Source organism: Pagrus pagrus (assembly GCF_965226575.1).
Source record: "Pagrus pagrus genome assembly, chromosome: 1".
Classification (NCBI taxonomy): Eukaryota; Metazoa; Chordata; class Actinopteri; order Spariformes; family Sparidae; genus Pagrus; species Pagrus pagrus.
The window spans coordinates 2,158,370-2,182,173 of NC_140185.1; the positions used below are offsets into that span (position 1 = coordinate 2,158,370).

The 23,804-nt window shown below is 41.1% G+C and overlaps 1 protein-coding gene and 2 long non-coding RNA genes across 4 annotated transcripts; all 3 read right to left on the reverse strand.

Annotated features, from left to right (window-relative positions):
• Positions 1-5,720: 5,720 nt before the first annotated feature.
• LOC311273190 lies at positions 5,721-6,412 on the reverse strand. Its single transcript, XR_014624651.1, has 3 exons — positions 6,377-6,412; positions 6,232-6,297; positions 5,721-6,141 (listed from the first exon to the last, which is right to left on the reverse strand). It is a non-coding gene; the product is annotated as an uncharacterized lncRNA (long non-coding RNA).
• A 6,427-nt stretch (positions 6,413-12,839) lies between these two features.
• On the reverse strand, positions 12,840-21,325 carry rwdd3 (RWD domain containing 3). Of its 2 annotated transcripts, XR_014623231.1 has the most exons (6): positions 21,102-21,325; positions 20,038-20,270; positions 19,097-19,321; positions 16,575-16,693; positions 16,231-16,435; positions 12,840-13,341 (listed from the first exon to the last, which is right to left on the reverse strand). XR_014623231.1 is itself a non-coding variant. In XM_084361618.1 (5 exons), exons 1-5 carry the CDS (start codon positions 21,184-21,186, stop codon positions 16,321-16,323), a joined length of 777 nt encoding a protein of 258 aa, XP_084217744.1. In that variant the 5' UTR covers positions 21,187-21,325; the 3' UTR covers positions 15,402-16,320. The 2 variants fall into 2 exon arrangements, 1 of the variants encoding a protein (XP_084217744.1); XM_084361618.1 differs by lacking the exon at positions 12,840-13,341 and having other exon boundaries at positions 15,402-16,435.
• Positions 21,326-22,085: 760 nt separating this feature from the next.
• LOC311258369 lies at positions 22,086-23,776 on the reverse strand. The gene is made up of 2 exons (XR_014622729.1): positions 23,472-23,776; positions 22,086-23,142 (listed from the first exon to the last, which is right to left on the reverse strand). It is a non-coding gene; the product is annotated as an uncharacterized lncRNA (long non-coding RNA).
• Positions 23,777-23,804: the final 28 nt, after the last annotated feature.

Below are 23,804 nucleotides of genomic sequence, written 5' to 3' on the forward strand. Positions count from 1 at the left end.
CAGTGATTGCAAAAAAATTGGCTGTGAACATTTGTTCATAACCCTTTCTAAACACACCAGAGTTTTGATATTCTTGCTTTATCCCCCAAACTATATTTAAAGGACATTGTTCTCTGTGGTTTCAACTTATACAAATTGTAAGACTGTATTTCTCAGTCTTTATTTACAGCACTGGGCGGCATCTTTATCGATCTATGATGAGACATACAGGTGAAACTCGAAAAATTAGAATATCGTGCAAAAGTTCATTTATTTCAGTAATTCAACTTAAAAGGTGAAACTAATATATTATATAGACTCATTACATGCAAAGCGAGATATTTCAAGCCTTTATTTGTTATAATTTTGATGATTATGGCTTACAGCTTATGAAAACCCCAAATTCAAAATCTCAGAAAATTAGAATATTACATAAAATAAAAAAAAGGCTTTTTAAATACAGAAATGTCGGCCCTCTGAAAAGTATAATCATGCATATGTACTCAGTACTTGGTTTGGGCCCCTTTTGCATGAATTCATGATTCAAGATTCAAGAGGGTTTATTGTCATTCCACCATACACTCAGTACACAGTGCAATGAAATAACGTTTCCCAAGAGGCTTCAGTGCAAACAAACAACAACAACATAGAACGACAACAACATTAAATTACTGCCTCAATGCGGCGTGGCATGGATGCTATCAGCCTGTGGCACTGCTGAGGTGTTATAGAAGACCAGGATGCTTCTTTAGCAGCCTTCAGCTCTACTGCATTGTTCGGTCTCATGTCTCATCTTTCTCTTGGCAATGCCCCATAGATTCTCTATGGGGTTCAGGTCAGGCGAGTTTGCTGGCCAATCAAGCACAGTAATCCCATGGTCAAGTCCTGCTGGAAAATGAAGTCAGCATCTCCATAAAGCTTGTCTGCTGAAGGAAGCATGAGGTGCTCTAAAATGTCCTGGTAGACGGCTGCGTTGACTCTGGACTTAATAAAGCACAGTGGACCAACACCAGCAGATGACATGGCTCCCCAAATCAACACAGACTGTGGAACCTTCACACTGGACTTCAAGCATCTTGGATTGTGTGCCTCTCCATTCTTCCTCCAGACTCTTGGACCTTGGTTTCCAAATGAGATGCAAAATTTACTCTAATCAGAAAAGAGGACTTTGGACCACTGAGCGACAGACCAGTTCCTTTTTTCTTTAGCCCAGGTAAGACGCTTCTGATGTTGTTTGTTGTTCAGGCGCGGCTTGACAAGAGGAATACGACATTTGAAGCCCATGTCCAGGATCTGTCTGTGTGTGGCCAGGTCATCAATTCTCTCCCTAGCTTTTTGGTCATACCATTTCTTTTGGTTCTGTTGCGCCGTCCTCATGGTCTCCTGGGCCAGTGCTGACATTTCCTCCAACCTCTCTCTCATCTTCACCACATATGCCACAACGTTCTCACCCATTGCTATAGGACTTTCCCAATAGTCAGAAGTAGTTCAGAAGGTCCAGTGGTCCTCTCACCTGGCGTCCATACAGCAGTTCAAATGGTGAGAAGCCTGTCAAGGCCTGTGGCACCTCCCGGTAGGCGAAGAGCAAATAAGGCAACCATTGGTCCCAGTCAGCTTCTGTGTGGGACACAAACTTGCGCAGCATGTTTTTTAGTGTCTGATTGTATCTTTCAACCAGCCCGTCCGTTTCGGGTTGATAAGGGGTGGTCTGAATTCCCTTCACAGCTGATAAACCTGTTGTAGTGACATAAAATTTGTCCCACAGTCTGTCAGTACCTCATGAGGTATGCCTACTCTGGACAACAGTTGTAAAAGACAATTGGCAACATTTCTGGCTGTCACTGACCTTAGGGGGAACGCTTCAGGATAACGGGTTGCATAATCACAGATGACTAAAATGTATTTATTGTCAGAGGAGCTCCTCTCTAAGGGACCCACTACATCCATGCCAATTCGCTCAAAAGGTGACTCAATAATTAGTAAAGGCTGTAGCTAGGCCCGTGCAACCTTCCTCCCTGATGTCAGTTGTCACATCTCACAAGAACTACAAAACTGAGACACCTGACTGTACATTCCTGGCCACACAAAACGACTGGCAATCCTACACAAAGTTTTATGAAATGCCATGTGTCCTGCGCACGGAACTCAGGGCCGGCTCTAGCCCTTTGGCTGCCCTAGGCGAGATTGAGTTAGGCGTGGTCTTGGATGTTCCTTCACCTTCACCTGTATTCAAGCATATTTTATAGCCATACAAGGGGTGTTTAATATAATAAGTGAAATGATCATGAATGTGGTTGAACGTCTTTAAGAAAACAAGCAATTGTATTTTAATACTTGCTAACCTTTTTCTATTGTACTTTAAAGTATGGATGTGGCTTGAATCAATACTGTTAAATAGACTCACCTGATGTGGGCTGTGTGTTCCTGGCCTGTGTGTAACTGGTTCCTGGATTACTACTACTGGGTGTCCCTTCTCCTGCAGCTGTATTTAAACACAGAGTTCATCCATGCTGTTTTATTAGACAATTGCATTTGGTCATTTCTATCATCCTATCACATAGTTGCATTGTACATATACATTTTATATGACCATGTAACTTGTAGTAGATAAATTACAATTACTACCACCACTACTATTATTACTATTAGGCTGTTAAAAGGCGAAATAATACTACTGATTACAATTAGTAGTGTTAATGTGATTATAAAAGTTATAATTGCTAATAATAATACTAAACAATAACAAAAACAGCAACAATAGCACTAGTTGTACTTACATGAAGGATCAGGTGTCCTTTCTCCAGCAGGTGTCGGCCTCTGCAAATATTGCCTGAGTGTATCTGGCCAATTAAATAAACAAAAAACAAACATATATTATATATTAATATATATACATATATATTAGTATATTCGTGGAGGGGAACTTTACAGAAGTGTGAACAAACACCACTATCACCAAAATGGTTACACCAGATACTGGTCTTATGACATTTACATCTAATGTAGGTTAACAGTGAAGTTATGTTTGCTATGCTAGTAATACATAGCAAGCTAGCAAAGTAGCAGTCGCTAGCTAACTATAGCTTTGTGACAGCAATGAAACGTCCATTATTAGGTGATGCACAATACTACATTTATTTCGTTTGACACTCTAATGGCTGAGAAGAGAAGACTTACCTCTACACTTGGTTTTCTTTTCATCTTCTTCCTTTCTCCGTTTACGACCCTGTGCGCCGGAGGGTTAGACCGCTTCATCTTCAGACGCAACGTAACGCAACTAGAGCCCCCCCCCCAATGAATCGTCGGTCATTACGGGGAATTGATAATCATCAATTCAATCTAATAATCAGATTGACAAGTAAACGTGTGGCTGAGGGGGCGCCCTAGGATGATCATGTTTAATAAACATAATTCTATGATTAATTGGTAAGGGCTACAAAAAGTAAGGGCAACACTAGAGGGCGGCCGCGCCCCCAGCACATTTGTTGCCCTAGACAACCGCCTAGTTCACCTATAGCAATCGCCGGCCCTGACGGTACTGAATGCCCTAAATCCATCACCCTGTGTCTGAACTGCTGTGGTAATGCTAATGCCTGAACATTACCCTTGCCCTGATAAAGGATTCCCCCTTTTACCACTTAAGTAGCTGATTCTAGACAGCCTAGGCTGACCTGCTTGATTCCTTCAACCTCCGTCACTTTCTCAAACCAAGGCTTTAAAGTAGGGTCTTCTTTCTGCAGTGTGCCTACATCTAGTGGAATATCGAAATCTAATGGATGGCTTGGTTTAATTAGCTCATCTGTCCTTTTCCTAGCTGTGCCCCTCCATTTTTCTCTCCTCCTCTCTGCTGTAGACTTAGACAGCCTAATGTTACCTGCCTCCAACTCAACCCCAAAGAATGTAAACTCCATAAGCACTTCCCCTGAACTCTGAGCCCTTCCTATCTTCTTGCCCTGGGTTCTGAACCTTTCTTGTTGCTGGGTTGAGTATACTAGGTTTGCCATTTTCTGTGTGGTGCACAAGATCAAGGAGAGTGGGGACGTCATTGTCAAGAATGACAGCATATGGCAACTTTGGAGCTAAAGCTACTGGCAAAAGAAATGTCTGACCCCCCACTGTCAGATATATCTCAGCAGTAGGATACACATGCTCATCCCCATGAATACAACTTATGCAGGTTTTGTCTTCACTCCACCTATCCCCAGGCACCAGGCTGGACAGTACAACTGACTGAAACCCCCCTGTATCTAGAAGAGCTATTTCTCGCTGACCATTCACTAGAACTGGTGCTGTACGGGCAGCCTCTCTTTCTACCTGTTGTGTAGTTGGCCTAGGCACTGAACCAAATAGAGATGGCTTTGTCTGATTTGTAAGTGGACAAGAGTACTGAGTATGGCCTACCCCATTACACTGGTAACATCGTACATCCTGTTTGGAAGGTCTAAAAGGTGTGCTTTTAGCAGGGTTTGACCTGATGGTGTTACTGGACATAAACTGCCTACCCTGAGCCTAGCTGGTGTGTCTGGCTCCTCTTCTGGCTGTAATGAAGACTTCAGCCAGCTGAGCTGCTTTTTCTGCGGTAGGAGGGTCATGTTCACGGATCCAAACTTCCAGCTCAGGGTACACTATCCTCAGGAACTGTTCAAGAATCATTGTCTCAGATATTTCTTTCACTGTCGACGTTTCTGGCTTAACCCACTTGGAAAACAAGTCTCTCAGGCTAACATACAGCTCATGTGGGGTCTCTCCTTGAAAGAGGTCCATGGACCGGAATCTTCTGCGGTAAGTATCTTCTGTGATTTCATATTTTGCCAATATTGCTGCTTTCACTTTTTCATAATCTTCAGCATCTGCAATGTCCATGAGCACATAGGCACTACGTGCCTTACCTGTCAGCAATGGGACCAGGCGCACATCCCACTCATCTCTTGGTGAACAACAGACTTGTGCCATCCTTTCGAATGTCGTCAAAAAATGTTCAATGTCATCATCTGGGGACAGTGGGAGCAGCTTTGGTTCTCTCTGGATTGGTGGTTCCCTCTGAGGTATGAAGTTTGTTCGCCTTCTCAACATCAAAAAATATAGCAATTAAACTTTCTTTATTAATCTGGGCTTTTCTAATTTCATTTTCTGAACATGTTGCCGGATCTATTGTACTTCTTCCCTTTCTGAATCCACTCTGGTAATCTTTCAGTAACTCATTGGTCTCTAAATACCTTAATCTTTCATTTATCATGTTTTCCATAGTTTAATGTGAAGTTAAAGCAATAGGTCTATAACTTTCTTATATCTTATTATATAATCTTAATAATATTTCTTTACTCCTTCCACTTAAGTTTTTTAGCATACAATAATTTATTTGGTCTCTCCCTTCTGTTATCTTCCCAGATTTCCTTAAAACACTATTTAGCTCTCCTATTGTAAATTTCATATTTATGGTACTTCCATCCTCCCTAACATCCTGCAGTGCCTCTACATTTTTCACTATTGTTCTCTCCCTCTGTTTCTTTTCCTCATTATTCAAATGTTCATTACTATGTACCTTCACAAAGGTCCTTGCTATTACTTCCGCTTTATCCTTACTTTCTATTATTATTTTCCCTCCATCTTTCATTACAGGATAACCATACTCTTTCCTATTACCAGATGTTACTCCCACTGCAGGTAATTAATTAGCAAAATAATAACAGTCCAGGGAATAAAGTTTAACAGTTTTATTACAGGGTTCTGCTTGACAGGTTATAGGCCCACTTGTATCTCCTCAGTTTACGTCATCAATATCACTAGCAAGGCCAGAATTACATTTTACAAACCACTCTTGACACTGCAAAAGGTTTACTCACTTGGTGAACTAACACACTTAAGGTTTGCACACAACTCAATTTCACTGCAAACATTTTAACCACATCACACCTTATGCCTACCTTGATGGCTTGACTGAGACTTCACCTGAGACTGAAAACAACTGGGGGTTTGCCGCAGAGAATAAACAAACAAATAAACAAACAAACAAAAAGAAAAAAAGAAACTAGTCCACCCAAGGGCAATACCCAGCTCTTTTTGCCCGTTACCGGCTCACTTGCCAGGCGGACTAGACAAAATAATAAACCCAAACTAATAAACAAAACAACGGCAAGAAACAGCTAATAGGCCGCCGATTCTCTGTAGAGACACAAATACAAACCTTCAATACTTTATTACATCCATAAAAATATTTAAGAGTTTACAGCATATATCACAACTTTAAAATACCTGGTCTGCTGAACTGTGCCCATTCACCGGCTACCAGCTACTCACAACCCCAGCAGGGCAACAAGTCTGAAAAATATAAAAAAAAACAGTTCATATCAAACAATAATATAATGATATAAACCCTCAAAACAGGGCCTCAGCCTACCAGTTTTCCTTGGTTTCCCTGCATGCCCGCATGGAGGGTGTGCACCTGCCTCACTCCTCCGGCTGGAACCAACAAACAGACTCTCGTTCCCTCTACAGGTAGGCTTATTTCTACCCGCCCCTTAACTTCCTGCACCTCCCCCTTCCCCACTCAGTGCCACCTGCCACACAGACATTCTCTTTATCATACCCCATACTCGGTCTAATGGTGTAGTTCTTCCTAGTGAATCACAATACTTCCTCCAAAAGTTCCTTTTAACTTCCTTTATTGTCTTTCAAACTATTGCCTGCTTCCTTTTATATTTAATTATTATAAATATTTTTAATTTCTTTAGTGCATTCTTGCGTCCACCATGGAACTATCCTTTTCCTTTTATTCCCACTTCTTTTTAATATTGACTCCTTTGCTGCTCCTAGAATAATACTGCATTTTTCTGCATTGAGATCATCAATTGTCTGGTTTATATTGATCTCTTTTAGTTTTCCTTCAGTTATTACTCTATACTTGTTCCAATTTGCTTCTTCAAATTTCCATCTTCCTTCTCTCTCATCCTGTTTCATCTCCCTTTCAACACCTATGAATATTGGATAGTGATCAGTCCCTATAGTGCTTCCTTTAAATACTTCCCAATAACTCTTCCCGACCAGTGACTGTGACACCAATGTAAAGTCTACTGCTGACTCTGTACCCTTCCCCAAATTATCCTTTGTGCCTGCTCAATCATTTAAACACACCAATTCCTTCTCATCTATTATTTCCTCTAAAATCTCTCCATTTAAATCTTCTTTTTCCCCCAACACTGTGCTATGTGCATTAAAATCCCTACACCAGATGGCATTACCTCTCCAATGTTCCAATATTAACTCTAGTTTTATATTAACTCTTGTATTGCATCTGTCTATAATTTATACCTTCTTTAATAAATATTGCACATCCCCCCTCCATTTCCATTGTTCCTATAACAGTATACCCCTTAATAATGAAATCCAGAGTTGTTTTGAGCCATGTTTCCTAAATGCATATGATGTCTGGTTTTCTTTCTAAATCATCAATGTATCCCTTAAACTCCTGTCCATGATTCTGATTCTGATCATGAGTAGGGAAGGCTTGTGTGAACTTTGTGAACACATATCTCTATCTGTTCTCTCTATCCCTTAATGCCCCATACAGTCATGCACACTCTCAAGGACATGTTCCTTCAGACAGGTAGGTAATAGGAGCTGGTGACATTTACCCACATGGACATCATAAATCACACGATAGAGTAAACCATCTATCTACTTGATCCAGTACCACTGTCTGAGTAAGGACACTATAGGCTGGGCTAACCCTATTCTCTCCCTACAGGTGGGTTTTTGTTTTCTGTCCCAGAACTGCCGAAATTTACTTAGTGTGGGATCTGTACTCTGAAACTGGCGTAGCTCATCCTCAGAGTAGCCGGGCAAGGTGGGGGTGTTACCCTGTCCGTCACTCCCACAAGTACCCTGCTTGGCCTCTGAAGTACGAACCTGTCTCACCCTGTAGCACTTGGTCCCTGCAGTTCCTACCTCTGGGCCTAGAGCTGTTTCTTTCCTGACACTGCAAATGGCCACACACCCGTCAAAATCAAGGTCACCTGGGTGCGGCTGGGGCTCCCCTGCTAATGGCTGCCTAGAGAGGGCGTCTGGAGCGGTGTTACAGCGACCTGGTCGGTACTTGACCTCAAAGTCAAAAACTGCTAACTGAGCTACCCAGCGCTGTTCAATAGCCCATAACCTGGTTGTGTTAAGGTGAACAAGGGGTTGCTGTCTGTTATGACTGTGAACTTAGAGCCTAGTAGGTAACCTCTAATTTTTTCTGAAACTGCCCACTTAAGGGCAAGCAGTTCCAGTTTCATACTGCTGTAGTTTCTGTCATTTTTCTCTGCATTCCGCAGCCTCCTACTGGCATATGCTATCCCTCTCTTCTTTTTTCCCTGCTTTTGATATAGGACTACACCTAACCCTGAACCACTTGCATCTGTCTCAAAAGTGAAAGGAAGAGAAAAGTCAGCATGACCTAACAAAGGAGCACTGGTGAGTTTCTCTTTCAGTAACTCAAAATTGACTTCCAACCAACTGTTTACATCTGGACAGACTGGTGTTTTGTAGACATGCATTTACATCCTCATGTAGATGACCCGCCAGCTGAGAAAACCCCTCTATGAACCTTCTATAGTAACTACAGAAGCCGAAGAAGGATTTTAAGTCCTTTACTGTACTGGGAACCTTCCACTACTGCACTGCAGCGATTTTATCAGGGTCGGTCCCTATGCCCTTGGCTGATATCTGATGACCAAGAAACCATACCTTTGACTTGAAGTCCTGTCTCCTTCAATCTCTGTAAAACCCTCTCAAGCCTAGAGAGCCTAGATGCTCCTCAAAAAATTCCGAGTACACCAACATGTCATCTAAAGCATGATCTGCAGTACCAAGTCACTTATCGTCACCTGCATCAACCTCTGAAAAGTGGCTGGCCCGTTACATACTCCAAAAGGCATCCTAGAGTACTCATATAACCCAAAGGGTGTTGTAAATGCTGTCTTATGCTGATCATCCTCGTGTACAGCAACCTGATGGTATCCACTAGCCAGGTTGATAGTCGAAAAGAACTTTGCTCCTTGCAGGGCATCGAAACACTCATCAATGCGGGGCAAAGGAAAAGTGTCACGGCAAGTCTTTGAGTTTAGCTTCCTATTGTCCAAACATAGTCGTAGACCACCATCAGTTTTTCTGACAAGAACCACTGGTGAAGCATAGGCACTAGTGCTTTCCTGGATGACACCCTTCTTTAGAAGCTAGGTGATGTGCTCCCTAACGACGTTATACTGTGTGGGGGGTATATGGCGGTAGGGCTGTGAAACAGGGACAAAACAGGGACATACTACTAGGGACGTTTAATCTCACCCAGTCGGTGGCTGGGCCGACGCATGAAAAAGGACACACACTGGACCTGGTGCTTTCCCATGGTCTTAAGATTCACATCACTGACATTTGTAACATTCATATGTCCGATGATTTTGCTGTTTTATTTACTGTTACTGTGCCTTCCTCTAATGTCAAACCACAGCTCCAGCGCACCGCATGCGTACTATTAACTCTTCTACAATGTCTCAGTTTTCTGAAGCATTTAATGCCTCTGGGCTCCTCGCCTGCGAGGACCGCTGTAATCTCAGTGTTAACGAGTTCATAGCTCTTTTTAATTTTACATGTAGTGACTTAATGGACTCGGTGGCACCTTTTAGATTGAAACGCTCTAAGCCACTGACAGAACCATGGCTGAATGACACCACCCGTTCTCTCAGACGTGCATGCAGACGCGCCGAGAGAAAGTGGAAGAAAGATCGTCTTCAAATCTCATTAAATATTTTAAGAGATAGTTTATCCATTAAGGACGTGTCACATTAAGCATATGTTGAATTACATCACAATTATTATAATCACAAACATACAATGGCACAGAGGGGTGTTGTCCTTGGAGTTTTGTTTTGTTTGTTTGTTTTTGTCTTTTGTAAGCATTTTTATTATTTGTTGAAAAATTAATAAACACTTTAATGACAAAAAAAGAGATAGTTTATCCGACTATCAGAAAGCTGTTAAAGTTGCAAAAACTAATTTTTTCTCCACTGTTGTGTCAAACAATAGCCATAAACCTCAGTTTATTTTTAATACACTTTATTCTCTTTTAAATACCTAACTCTTCTTCCATTGTATCTTCACCTGCACTCTGTGAGAAATTTCTTCAGTTTTTTAATGACAAGATCTCTGCTATCAGATTTATCCCCTCCCTCTTACCTCTGATCCTGCTGCTTCTCCTATTTCCTCGGTTAGTTTTGAGGCATTTGAGCAGGTGTCGCTCTCTCTTCTAACCAAAATAGTCCAGAAGCTACGGCCATCTTCCTGTCCCCTTGGTAGCATCCCACCCTGCTTTTTAAAGGATGCTTTTTGCACCTTAGGGCCTTGTATTGTCGACCTGATTAATTCCTCTTGATGTCTGGCTGTGTGCAAGCTGCTTTTAAACATGCTGTGGTGCAGCCTCTTATCAAAAAGAGCAACCTTGACCCATCTGTTCTGTCGAATTATAGAAACATTTCTAAACTTCCTTTTTTGTCAAAAGTTTTGGAAAAGGTGGTTTATGAACAGCTCCAGTCACACCTTGACCTCCATGGCATTTCTGAAAAATTCCAATCTGGTTTTAAAATACACCACAGCACAGAAACAGCCCTCCTTAGAGTTCTTAATGACTTGCTTTTAACTCTTGACTCTGGTAACTCAGCTGCTCTAGTGCTCCTGGACCTAACTTCTGCATTCGACACTGTAGATCACGAAATATTGTTATCACGTCTCGACCAGTGTGTAGGCCTTAAAGGCACAGCCCTCACATGGTTTAAATCTTATTTATCGGAAAGGTGTTTTTCTGTTCATATGGGTGAACATACCTCTGCCACATCCCCTCTTAAATGTGGGGTGCCCCAAGGGTCCATCTTGGGCCCTATTCTTTTTTCAATTTATATGCTTCCCCTGGGGTCCATATTTAAAAAACACAATATATCATTTCATTGTTTTGCTGATGATCTACAGATCTACCTGCCTATTCAAACCAATAGCCCTGCCTCCACCAAAGCTCTGCTGAACTGTCTAAATGATGTTAACACGTGGATGGCTTTAAATTTCCTGAATCTTAACAAATCAAAAACAGAAGTAATTCTATTTGGGAATTCCAACCTTCTTGATGGTTGTAACAGTGTTATTGGTCCACTAGCCTCCTACTGTCGCCCTACTGCTAGGAACCTAGGAGTTATCTTTGATTCTGCTTTTAAATTTGACAGACAGATAAGTTCAGTCGTCAAATCTAGCTTTTTCCAGCTAAGACTACTAAGTAAGGTGAAGCCCTATCTCCCCCTACCTGACTTTGAGAGAGCCATCCATGCATTTATCACCTGTCGTCTTGATTATTGCAATTCTCTTTATGTTGGACTGGACCAGCAGTCTTTGAACCGCCTACAGGCTGTCCAAAATGCAGCAGCCCGATTGTTGACAGGCAAAAAACGACACGATCACATATCCCCTATTCTTGCCTCTCTTCACTGGCTCCCTGTCCAGTTCAGGGTTAAGTTCAAAATCGTATTGTTTGTTTTTAAAAGCCTGGATGGTCTAGCCCCTCCTTATTTATCTGACCTCATTGAGCCTCACACTCCAGCTAGAGCATTGAGGTCAAGCAACCAGTTACTGCTGGTTTGCCCCAGATCGAAACTAAAGAGCAAGGGCGACAGAGCATTTTCAGTTGTGGCCCCTAATTTATGGAACAACCTACCACTCCATATTAGAGCAGCTGGAACTCTGGAGCATTTTAAATCACTTTTAAAGACCCACCTCTTCTCACTGGCCTTCAACTCACCCTGACACCCTGACCTGTTATTTTCATCTTTTAGTATAGCTTTTATTTGTTTTACCTTTTAGTAATTGTTCTTATTGTCCTATCTTATTGTTACTCTATGTTGATTATTTATGCTGTTTTTATCTATATTGCTAGCACTTGACTCTATGTATGTTGTGCAGCACTTTGGGCAACTAAGGTTGTTTTTAAATGTGCTATATGAATACATTTTGAGTTGAGTTGAGAGTTGAGACGCTACTACAAGATCAACAGGCAATGGTGACTTAGCTGGCTCCAGTAGCAGATAGGCACCATCATCAGACGCAGGTTTGCTTCCCTTGGCATAAACTGTAGCAACAGAACATGCTGGCACACGTATTGCATCTTGGCCTGTTACCCTGTCTGTGGTGGTCTTCTCTACTACCTCACATCTGTACTTGCTGAAATGCTTCCCTCCAATCTGGATCAAGCTCTCCTCTGAGAGTAGTGTCAAACTCAGCCGTAACCAACTGCTTGCGTCTCTTAATGTTCATACCAATGAGACCTGGCACTGGTTCCTCTTTGTTTGAAAACTCTTTGTTTGGGGTTGTTCTAACTCTTTGTTCTCAGTTGCTGACTCCTCTGGGACTGGATCTTTAACAACTGGATCTTTAACCACTCGGAAACCACACTCAGGTATGTTTAACCCCATGGTCTCCATATCTAGTTTAAGATACCCTAAGTAGGTAATCGGCATAGAGTTTGCTGCAGTCAACTTGAGCCACTGGGCTGTGGGGAACACATCCTCCTCTTTTCCTAATAAGTGCTGTCTTAAGAAAGACTCAGAGATGGTGCTAACCTGGCTCCCTGTGTCCAACAGGCATTTAACTGGAACCTAGGGCTGGGCGATATGGCCAAAACTGTTATCATGATATGTTTTTTTATATTGATCGATGTCGATAATTATCAAGATATACAGTATATTTAACAATAATAATGTTGAATTGACAGTTTTAAGAGTATTTTCCTTAGGACAGAACCCAAAACAAACCAGAAGGTTAATTATGGTTTATAAAACAATTATTTATTTATTGTCTATTATTTATTTAACACCTCAAAGTCTGGGGCACAGTGCCATCTAGTGGCTTTAGTGTGAACTTTGTTCTTTCCACCTGGTTACATTTGTATCATATTATTTCCTTGATTTTATCCGTGCTCCTCTCTGCTGATTTCAATTCATGTAGAATAGCTTCTGCAGCCCCTTGGATTCTTGCTTCATGGACGTAGATGTGCTTTGAGGTTAAGAAGCGTTGGATGGCAGAAATAAAATGGTCAGTTCACAGTTTTTTTTGGAATTTGGTCAACAACTTGCTCTCACAGAAAACTCCTGATGTTTCTGGCTGGGGTGGTTAATGTGACAGCTGAAGCAGAGCTCCTCCCAATACTTGTATATAACAGTATTGAGCAGATGGAGGACAATGGTTTTAACACCACGGAGACAGTGAAGGGGTCCGCACCAACAGAGATGGAGTAGGAGGAGAGGAAGGTGATCCATAAGGTGTCAAGAGTGATGGCGATTGGAGGGCTGTACTCTGATAAATAAAATACAAAAAGACATCATGTTAGAAAGGGTAGAAAGGAACACACCGTTTAACACACATACACACCTGAACAAAATCTTAAGACCAGGGGAAAATTACAAGTATTCGCATTTCGCGTCAGTGGATCGTAACCAGGTTGTAAGTAGAGCTTCAAAATGCAAAAAGAAGAAACAGAAGCAAGAGACAAAAAACATAAAGTAGACAATTTATTGAAAACTGCATTTGAACTCAAACAGGCTGATCAGCTAAAAAACATAACTAAAAGTCTCAAAAAAGGACTCAGTAGTGAATATTCCCACTGTTCTTGTTGATCACTTCGAAAATTTGTTAAGGCATGCTTGATATGAGTGTTTCAAGGCTGGTGGGAACGTTGCTCCATGTGGTGAATATGGCTTCACAAAGGGCATCCACGGTCTGGAACTGACGTCCGTTTTTGTAAACTTCCCTTGCCATCCATCCCCAAACGTTCTCAATGGGATCTAGATCAGGGGAACACGCAGGATGGTCCAAAAGAGCAACGTTATTCTCCTGGAAGAAGTCCTTCGTCAGGCGGGCGTCGTGAGCTGCAGCATTGTCCTGTTGAAAGACCCAGCCATCACCGCACAGACGAGGGCCCTCAGTCAAGAGGGATGCCCGCTGAAACATCTCCACATAGCCAGCCGCTGTTTGACGCCCCTGCACAACCTGAAGTTCCATTGTTCCATTAAAGAAAAAAACACCCCAGATCATGATGGAGCCTCCTCCACTGTGCCACGTAGAAAACATCTCCAGTGGGAGTTCCTTGTCATGCCAGTAACATTGGAAGCCATCAGGACCGTCCAGGTTATATTCTTTCTCGTCAGAGAACAAAACTTATTTCCACCTTTCAATGTCCCATGTTTGGTGCTCCCTTGCAAAGTCCAAACGGGCAAGTTTGTGGCGTGGGAGGAGACGTGGCCTTTGAAGACTTTTTTTTGTTCTTTAAGCCCTTCTCTTGCAGATGCCGTCTTATGGTTATTGGGCTGCAGTCAGCATCAGTAAGGGCCTTAATTTGGGTCGAGAATCGGCCTGTGTCTTCATGGACAGCCGGTCGGATCCTCCGGCTCAGCGCAGGTGAAGTTTTTTGGGTCTACCACTTGACTTTTTTGTCCCATAACCCTCAGGATCTTTTAAGAAATTTAAAATGACTTACTGCGTTCAACCTCTGCAGCGATGGCGCATTGCGAGAGGCCTTGCTTGTGCAGCTCAACAATCCTAACGCGTTCAAAGACGGAAAAACTTTTTGCCTTTGCCATCAGGAGGTCATGACAGTGTGAATGTCTGACAGAAAATGACATGAAAGCCAGATTTTGACTTTTTAAGGCTATGGTGTTAAACTTTTGATCAGCTGATGAACAGCCTGTTTGAGTTTAAATGCAGTTTTCAATAAATTGCCTACCCTCTATTTTTTGTCTGCTTAGAAGAAATCCAGATAGAATGGTTAACGTTAACATAGTGGTTAATGGTTAACATAGTGGCTAATGGTTAACAAAGTTTAACGTTAAGGTAGTTTATTTAAATTGGTAGAAGAATTGGGAAGGATAGGAAAGGGGGGTTGGGGTTGGTGGGTGTGGATGTAGCTGCTGTAGGCTTGGGAAGACCAGCGGCCGAGGACTTTGATGGCGTGTCGGGAATTCCTTGTCTGGAGGTGGTGGCGGCGGCGCCTATACGGAAGGAGTGGCTAGAGCAAAGTTCGGGAGAGATTCCTGACTTGGATAAGACTAGGCGGAGATGGTGGTGGAAACAGAAGCGTGTGGCGACTGCCTGATTCGGTGATGAAGAGTGGTTCTTGTGGGGAAGCGTGGTGTGCTTGTCTCTGGTGTATATACGATAGGATGGGTTCTTAAGGGCTTAGGTATGAGTTTAATCAGAAGAGGAAAAATTCCGAGCATCGTAGGAAGCCTCAGAATGCCAGGAGGAACATTGATTCAAGGGTCCGAGTCGATGGATGGGGATAACTATCCTGAGCGGAGTGTTAGGATGTAACGGATAAGGAGGGCTTTATTATGCCAGGTAGGAAATTGAGACTAATGTGGTGATTGGTGTAATAACTTTTATTAACAACATGTTTACCCTAATTTGAACAAGAATTTCTCTAACTTATATAAAGTGAATAGTATTGGTTCCAACACAGAACCTTTTAAAACTGAGTTTGGCATGCACTGAAGGTTCATTGTTTACATGTACAAGATTGATCTGATAAAAAGGACTTAAACCAGCTCAATGCAGGTCCTTTCATGCCAATTAAATGTTCCAGTCTTGGTAATAGGAGCTGATGGTCAATGGTGTCAAATGCAGCACTAAGATCCAACAAGAGCAATACGAACCCCCCATCTGATGCAATTAGAAAGTCATTGTAACTTTGACCATCCTGTTTCAATCCCCATATAAACTTTTGTTATGTAGAAAGTCACATAGCTGACTGGCAACTGTTTTCTCCAGGGTCTTAGAGAAATAGGGAAGGTTAGATGTGGGTCTATAGTTGGCTAAAACCTCTGGATCAAGTGCAGGCTTTTTAAGGAGAGGTTTACTTACAGCTGAGTGTAAATAATTGTAATTCATGAAGGCACATCAATAGCAAACCTCAGAGGAGCTTTATTGGTATAATACTATTACATGCAGTCAACATAAATAACATAAATGATGTCTGGTCTGTTGATACTTTATCAGTCCATCACTGAAAATAAATCAAGCATCAAACTACACAGCAGTAATACCCACATTTTCTGTGCAAGACATTGGACCAACTGTCCCTTTGTGTCTGCAGTTGAGCCGATGCTACAGCACAGCTGGTGTTGTGAGCGGGCTTTTAGGATTTACATTAAATTTGGAATTTTGGTCAGTCAACTCTTCTGTGCGCACCTGTTTCCAGTCAGACTATGCTCACTTAGTCTGAATCTCGGCAAGGATCTTCTCAGTTTAGATTCAGTCACTATGGTAATGTAGGTGCTGTCAGTGACTTAATGATGGCAGTATCTGCTGGTAGAGCTCAGTCATGTTGATTTCCTTGAAGGCTGCAGTCAGCTCTGCTACTGTCTGGTAGTTCATCACTACAAAACCCTGGAGACTGATAGAAAGACACAGAAAGAAACCATATGAGGAGTGCAAGTAATGCTACGGTGTAGTCAAATCTGATTACATGGATGTAGGAGCCCAGCACTAATTCCATTTCTCTGCTACATGAGTCATGTGTCTGTGATCTGTACCTATGGCCACAGGAGGAAAACGAGGGGGTTTCAATGACAACCTTCATCATCCTCTCTTTGCATTTCTTGCCTGAAGAATCCGTATCCACCTTCACTGTCTTCAAAAGGCGACAAAACTCCTGAAGAGACATAATTACAGTCACAACAATGAGAATACAAGACAAAGGGAAACACAGTATCAATCAATCAATCAATCAATCAATCAATCAATATTTGTATAGTGCCAATTTACAACAAAAGTCATTTCATGATACTTTCCAAATTGAGTAAGTGTAGATCATACTCTTTAATAAATTAGACAAAAACAGAGACCCAACATGTCCTGCATGAGCAAGCCCTTGGTGAAAAAATAGCTGCCTTTTAACAGGCAGAACCCACTGAGCAGAATCAGACTCAATGGTGGGTGGACATCTAGCTAGGCTGGTTTTGGAGGGAGGGAGGGAGGAGAGAGAGAGAGCGAGAGAGCGCAGGAAAGAGAGAGAGAGTGAGTGAGAGAGATGGCACGGCAGGAGTCAATCATGACCTGACCACAACAAACAGCAAAGAAAATGTTACAAGATACTGTAGCAACAGCAACTGAACTTACAGAGAACAATTGAGGGTTATAACATTTATTACATTTATTAAGGTCCCCTCAAAACTCTTTTGTCATACAAATGATTTCCTTCACTGGAACTTGTTTCCTATTAAGCTGCTATTAGTGATACTGGACAGACAGTATGATTTTAGATTTTAAACCCATATAGATGGCCTCTGATAAATTTCTATTTCACTACATCTGCTTTGTTGGATTTGTTTAAGGGGGGCATTGCAGTTTGAGGTGTTCATGATCCAATTACCCACATGGCAGTTGTCAAATGATCCTTTCTAAACTCTAGTGAACATGTTATAATATTATTGTAGTATTATATGTTGTGGCTACTAGTCTTGATTCAGACTCTGCTGTGATAGAAACACAGTGACCATACTGTCCACATCTTTAGCAATTTGCTATGCAAAACTCTTTTTTTTTCTCTTCTTCTTGTCCGTTCATAGTCGAATTGCACCAAGTGACGCTGCCTTGCGTATACCAAAGAGCAAAAACCCTAACAGACGGTTCCTATTATTGTACAAGTCATGACTGGTCAGTCAAACTCTGAGTGTGAGTCAGTGTAGATGTTGTATGTTTTGGCCCATGCAGATCACAAGATGTAGTGTGAGTTAGCACAACATAATGATTTTTACTGACTCTCACCTGAAATTATAATTTTGTCCTTCAAACTCAAATTAAAGAATCCTCCAGACTCCTTCGGCATTCTAGCTGTCAGTTTGTTAGTAATCTGAAGAAATTTCACTCCATACTTTGTGACTGTGGTCACTTTATTTTAGACAGATCACCAGCTCACTGCTTCTTTCCAAAATAGTAGTTGCATAGTTTGGAGCTAAGCTTTGGGTCATTATCTAGTTGTAGGATGGAGTTGGCTTCATTCAAATGCAATCCACAGGGTATGGCACAGTGTTGCAAAATAGAATTAACCCCTTCTTATTCAAGACCCTTAAAATCCTATTACAAATCTCCCACTTTACCAGCACCGAAGCATGCCAGACATCACATTTCTTCCACCATGCTGACAGATGGTGTCAAGCACTCCTCTTCATTTGTTCCATAACTCACAAATGTGATCTAAACACCTCAAACTTAGATTTTTTTTTCTTTCTATAACACTTTTTCAAGTCTTCCTGTGTCCAATGTCTGCGTTCTTTTTTGTCGATCTTAATCTTTTCTCGTTGATGATAGACTCATTGTGGCTTGTTTTTTGATATTCTGCCTAGAAGGCCAGCCTCTTCACTGTTGACATTGAGACTGATGTTTTGTGGGTACTATACTAGTTGAAGACCTGTGAGGTGTCTGATTCTCAAACTCTGATATACTTGTCTTGCTTAGTTGTGCATCCACTTCTCTTTCTATTCTGGTTAGAGCCAGTTTGTGCTGTACTTTGAGGGGGAGAAGTAGACACCGTTGTATGAGATTTCTTGCATGGAATAGCCTTCATTTCTTAGACCAAGAATAGACTGACAAGTTTCAGAAGAAAGTTATTTTTTTCTGGCCATTTCGAGACAATAATTGAACCCACAAATGTTGATGCTCCAGATACTCAACTGATTGCTTGCCAATTTGACTGCTTTTTTCAATCAACATGACAGTTTTCAGCTGTGCAAGTATTTTTTTTAATGATCAATTAGCTTTTAAACATGACAAACTTGGATGAGCTAACAGAAAGTGCCATTGCACAACAGTAGTGATGTTTACTGAAAATAAAAATTAAATAATTAAATAGTCATTTACCATATTAAGAATGTTTAGACTGTATTTCTGATCAATTTAAATTAATTTAAAAATATTGTGCTTTTCTTTCAAAATTAATTCATTTCTAAGCAACCCCAAACTTTTCAGCAGCAGTGTGCTGCATACAAGACATAAAGAAAAAGAAGCACCATTTGACAACTTTATGTGATGCTGTGTTAAATATGTGGGCTGGTACCTTGATGTTGGCTCTGGCCCCCTGCAGAATAACCAGTATACATCGTCCCAGGAATAACCTCCCTGTGAGCTGCAGCTGTTTGGACCAGCGCTCCAGCAGTCCAATGTAACGATTCGGAGATCGAATGTGGTCCAACAACAGCACTGAAGTCCACTTCTCCTCTTTTTCTCGCTCTTTCCTTTCCTCCTCACCTCCTGTGCAGTCCTCTGTCACCTCCACAAACTGCTATTAACACAACACAGATTTGGTAAAGCATTAATAATGATTATTTGTAAAGGTCGACTGATATGGTGTTTTCAGAGCTGAACCGAAACAGATTATTAGTTATCGAGAAGACCGATAAGTGATAACTGGAACCGATATACATTGCAGTAAAAATAAAAGTCTTAGTGTCAAATTTGAGAATAGCCAGTGATGGAATGTAACTAACTACAATTCACTCTAATACTTGAGTATTTACATTTTTTGCTACTTCCACTTCACTAAATTTGTTAGATAACTTTAGTTACTTTACATATTAAGATTATTCAGTGTTGATCAGCTATTACTTGTGATGTGTAAAAAATCAGATTGTGTTGTGGTTGGGACATTGATGAGACTACAGAAAGAGAAAGGATGCTGCATTGGAGTCAAGGTATTGCTTCGTTAGGCCAATAATCAGTCTACCCTAATTATTTGAGGTCCTCAAATTTTACTAACCTTGTTTTTTTTCTAAATGTTCTACTTTGTGCACCCTGATAATGCTTTTTTTTTATCTGACCAAGCTACAGATGTCTCACAGCTGCCCTTTAAAGATACAGTGGACCAATAGTCTCAAACTATAGCTGTTGTCTTTTGTTGGAACATTCCTTTCATGCGGAGATGTTGTTGTTCAATTACACGTAACAGGCTAAATTCACTAAGTTACAGCTCATTTGACATTCAGTAAGTTCATTGTATACCTGTAACCACTCTACTAGCTGATGAACCATTGGTTCTGGTGGTAAGGCTGCAGCTTGATCAAGCAGCTGCTGTCTGATGTTGTGACACTGAGTCCTAGAAAGACCAGTGGAAGAGACAGAGATGTCGGGGGGACGGGAAGGGTAGTGGGGTTGCAGATGAAACAACAGACTGATGTCCAACCTTCTTTCTTCTCCAACAGTGCTGTTGATTTGGACCACGAGCCCATCCTGAGCTACAGGACAGAGAATGGCGGTTGTCAGTGTTAATGCCATTTTTAAATGACACTTAAAATGCTCAACTTTAGTCAGAAATAGCTGACTCTGAGGCCACATGTCAGATAGTGTTGAATTTTACCATTAAAAAAGGTCCACCCCCATTAATGCATATCTGAGACAACAAACAGGTAAGACAAGTCAATGGGGACAGACGAAAACAATTTTGGTCCACTTTCATTGAGTAAATCTGAATAGGCTTTACAGAGGAAAAGTACAATTTTTCACTGCTCGTTCACTGCTAGTTATGCATATTTGTCTAATATTAGTATTACATATTCCTTCATATTTGCATGGAAGTACTTGGAAACTTTGGTTTACCCAAATAACACTACAACATCCACTTACCTACAAATCAAACCTGATATATTTACAGTTTACACACTGTTTATAACACCTACTTAACTTTTATATAAAACTTTACACCTCTGTTTTCACGTCCTTGTAGTTCTACGTTTCTTGTTTTAAACCCTATTTTTTGTTCAGCTTTGATTACCTTGTTTTCACAGTATGGTTATTTTGATCTTTCTATTGGAACTGTGTGTTACACACAGTTCCAATAGAAAGAGACAAAAATAGCGTATGTACAGTATGTAGCCTGTGTATGCTTATGAACTGTGTATGATCACATACTCGGTCAGTACAGCTGATTTGGATATTGGCACAGATGTCTTTGTGATGTGTTTCGCCTGTCTTGTTACTAAAGGCTTCAGGTTAAATGTAGACATGGTCAGTTTATTGTAACTTAAGGCCTATTTACGACCAAATTTGAGCCACGTTAGCTAACTTACCAGACTGTTGGATGAGCTGGAACTCTCCTTCTCCGCAGTAAATGGACGATAAAACGGAAACTTCCTCAACAGCAGCTTCGGACATGACCAATTATATTATGTCTTACAATTTAAAGCTGTGTCTTTCAGAAAAATTATGAGAGCCTTGTAGATTTCCCTCATTTTACCCCCCCCCCCCATAAGATCCACGATTTCAGTAAATACACAGGTCCGCACCTCCTTGTTGTTCGGGTAGTTTCGCAAATCGACTTCAGGAGTTCCGGGCCACAATTTCCGCCCGGTGGTGCGCGCTGGAGGATTTAATTCACTTTTGCGGGTCGCTTTTTGACGCAGATCTTTATTACACTTGTAGTTGTAGTTTACAAGAAGGATTTGAAATGCACCCACATTGTACATATTGGTTTTTCATCTTTTGAACACCTAGGTTTTGTAGTTACCTCCAGACACTTTTGATTTGGTTTTATACAATGGTCTCAGCCAAACTGGTTTTATTCAGTCTTGTTATCACTTAAACCAGACTATCACCAACTCACTGGTCTCCCTTTCTAACCACACCTGTTGCACTACCCTGGACTCTATTGCCCCCTACAGGTTCAAAAATCATTTAAAACACCACAGTCCTGGCTGAATGACACCATACATGAGTTTTAAATAAAGATCTACGTGTGTTTTAAGAGATTTGGAAAGATGCAATTAAGAATGATCAAAAGGCTGTTAAAGAAGCAAGAGCATCCTTTTGTTCTAACTTAATTTTACTTAACCATTCTAATCCCAGAATTGTATTTACATTTTTATCAATAGCTCACTTTTAAATGGCCGTTGGAGCAACATGCTGTGGTCCAGCCTCTTTTAAGGAAACCCAACCTGTGTTGTGATGCTTTTTGCTTCAACATTGATTCTGTAGTTGCTGATTGTTTATACATCTCAAACTTTGATAGCCTCATCTACTCATGTTGCAGCCAAAGACTTGAACTGAGTCTGAGATGTAGTTGAACTGATTTTATTTCTGCACTTTACAACAAAAACAAGGATACACTGTATGTTCACTTGTTATAGTCCACCAGGCCATCTTCCTCAGCTTCCTCTCCTAACTTAATACAATCTGCAGCTAAGAGAAAAAGAGTTTTTTATTACAGCATCCCATTCAAAACTTGCTAGACTTACTGAAAGGCACCATCTAATGCTGTAAGGCATGCAGCACATGTACAGATGTCAACGCTGCATAATAAAGTACTAAATTATGAAGACTGCAGCCTGGAAAACTACATTAGACTGGTATATTTCACGTATAAACATGCCTGAAATAGCATGCAATTGCAAATTCACCTGTTAGCTGGATTTAATTGAATTAAACTGGTTACACTACACTGAAATACTATACAAAATATGGTGGGTTCCCTCATTAACAACAAAAACAGATCTACTCCTTGTAAGCAATTTGACATGTAAAAGGATGTTATTGCTAACTGTCTGTTTATTTTTTTGAACGGTTATGGTTTTATAGAAATAAACCACTGCACTGATTCCCTTTCTGTACGTAGGGCCCTTTGATAAGCTGAGGAGATACATGATGTAGGGTAAGCCCTCTGCATTTCAACATCTCTATAGACTGATCATCTGTAACTGTGCTTCAGTGTCTGCGTAATCTCAAGAACTGGCATATAGTAAGATTATTAATGTGTTGGTTTGGATGGTTATTCTCAGTTCATCTTTTGTTTTATGATAGATTGTGTACTTTACTTACTTTAGAAATTGTTGTCTCCCTTGTAAAGTTAAAGACTAGTGACTTGACTTGATGGCTTGTGTCCATTTTCTCTGTAGTTTATTTTTTCAGGTTCTTGTGACTTTATCATGTTAGTGGCTGTCACTAACATTATAAAGAAAGGGACAGTGACAGAGGGGATGACATCCAGCGAAGAGCCACAGGACACTACCGCTCCCAGGCTGCTGCTAAGGACTCAGCCTTTTTGTACATGGGGCACAGGCTCCACCAGGTGAACTACTGTACTTGGGACTTGACTCGACTTCATCCAACCTGTGACTAGAAACAAGAAAAAAACGACTTGAGACTTGGACCTAATGACTTGAGTCACATGTCTGCTGATTAAGTATTTATTAGTGTTATACCAACATTTCTAACTGCATTTTTACAAAATAGAAAGAATAAACGTTCTTTTGCAACCTCATCATCCGCTTTGTGTTTTTGATAACGGCTTACAACTGATCTATTAACCATCAGTATTAATTAATAAATTAATTAATTTATTAACCACTCATAAGGCCATCACTTACTGTAGGCCCAATTTCTGTCTGTCTGTCTTAAATACTTTATTGCAAGTTTTAAACATCCCCTCACACCACCACACCTACCAGGAAGTGTTGAGTGTAGTAACATGAGAGGCCACTACAATGTTCATCATCCAGCAGCCTCCATACACATATTTGCTGACAAAGTCGTGTAAGGAGGCTTAAAATGAAAGCCTCCAGTCAAATTACAACACGTTTGCCCAGAAAAGCCTCCCCCTGAACACTGGTGAACTGTGGAAATGGTTCCTCCATAACAAGGTTTTCGCTGGGGATGCTGCACTTGCAGCCGTTTGCAGTCTGGTTTCGTCGATCATCTCGCTGAGAAAGGCGAACGCTTGATGCAACGCATGTCGTCCAAACTTCACTGAGGCAGTCTGGATTCAGACGCCTCAGATG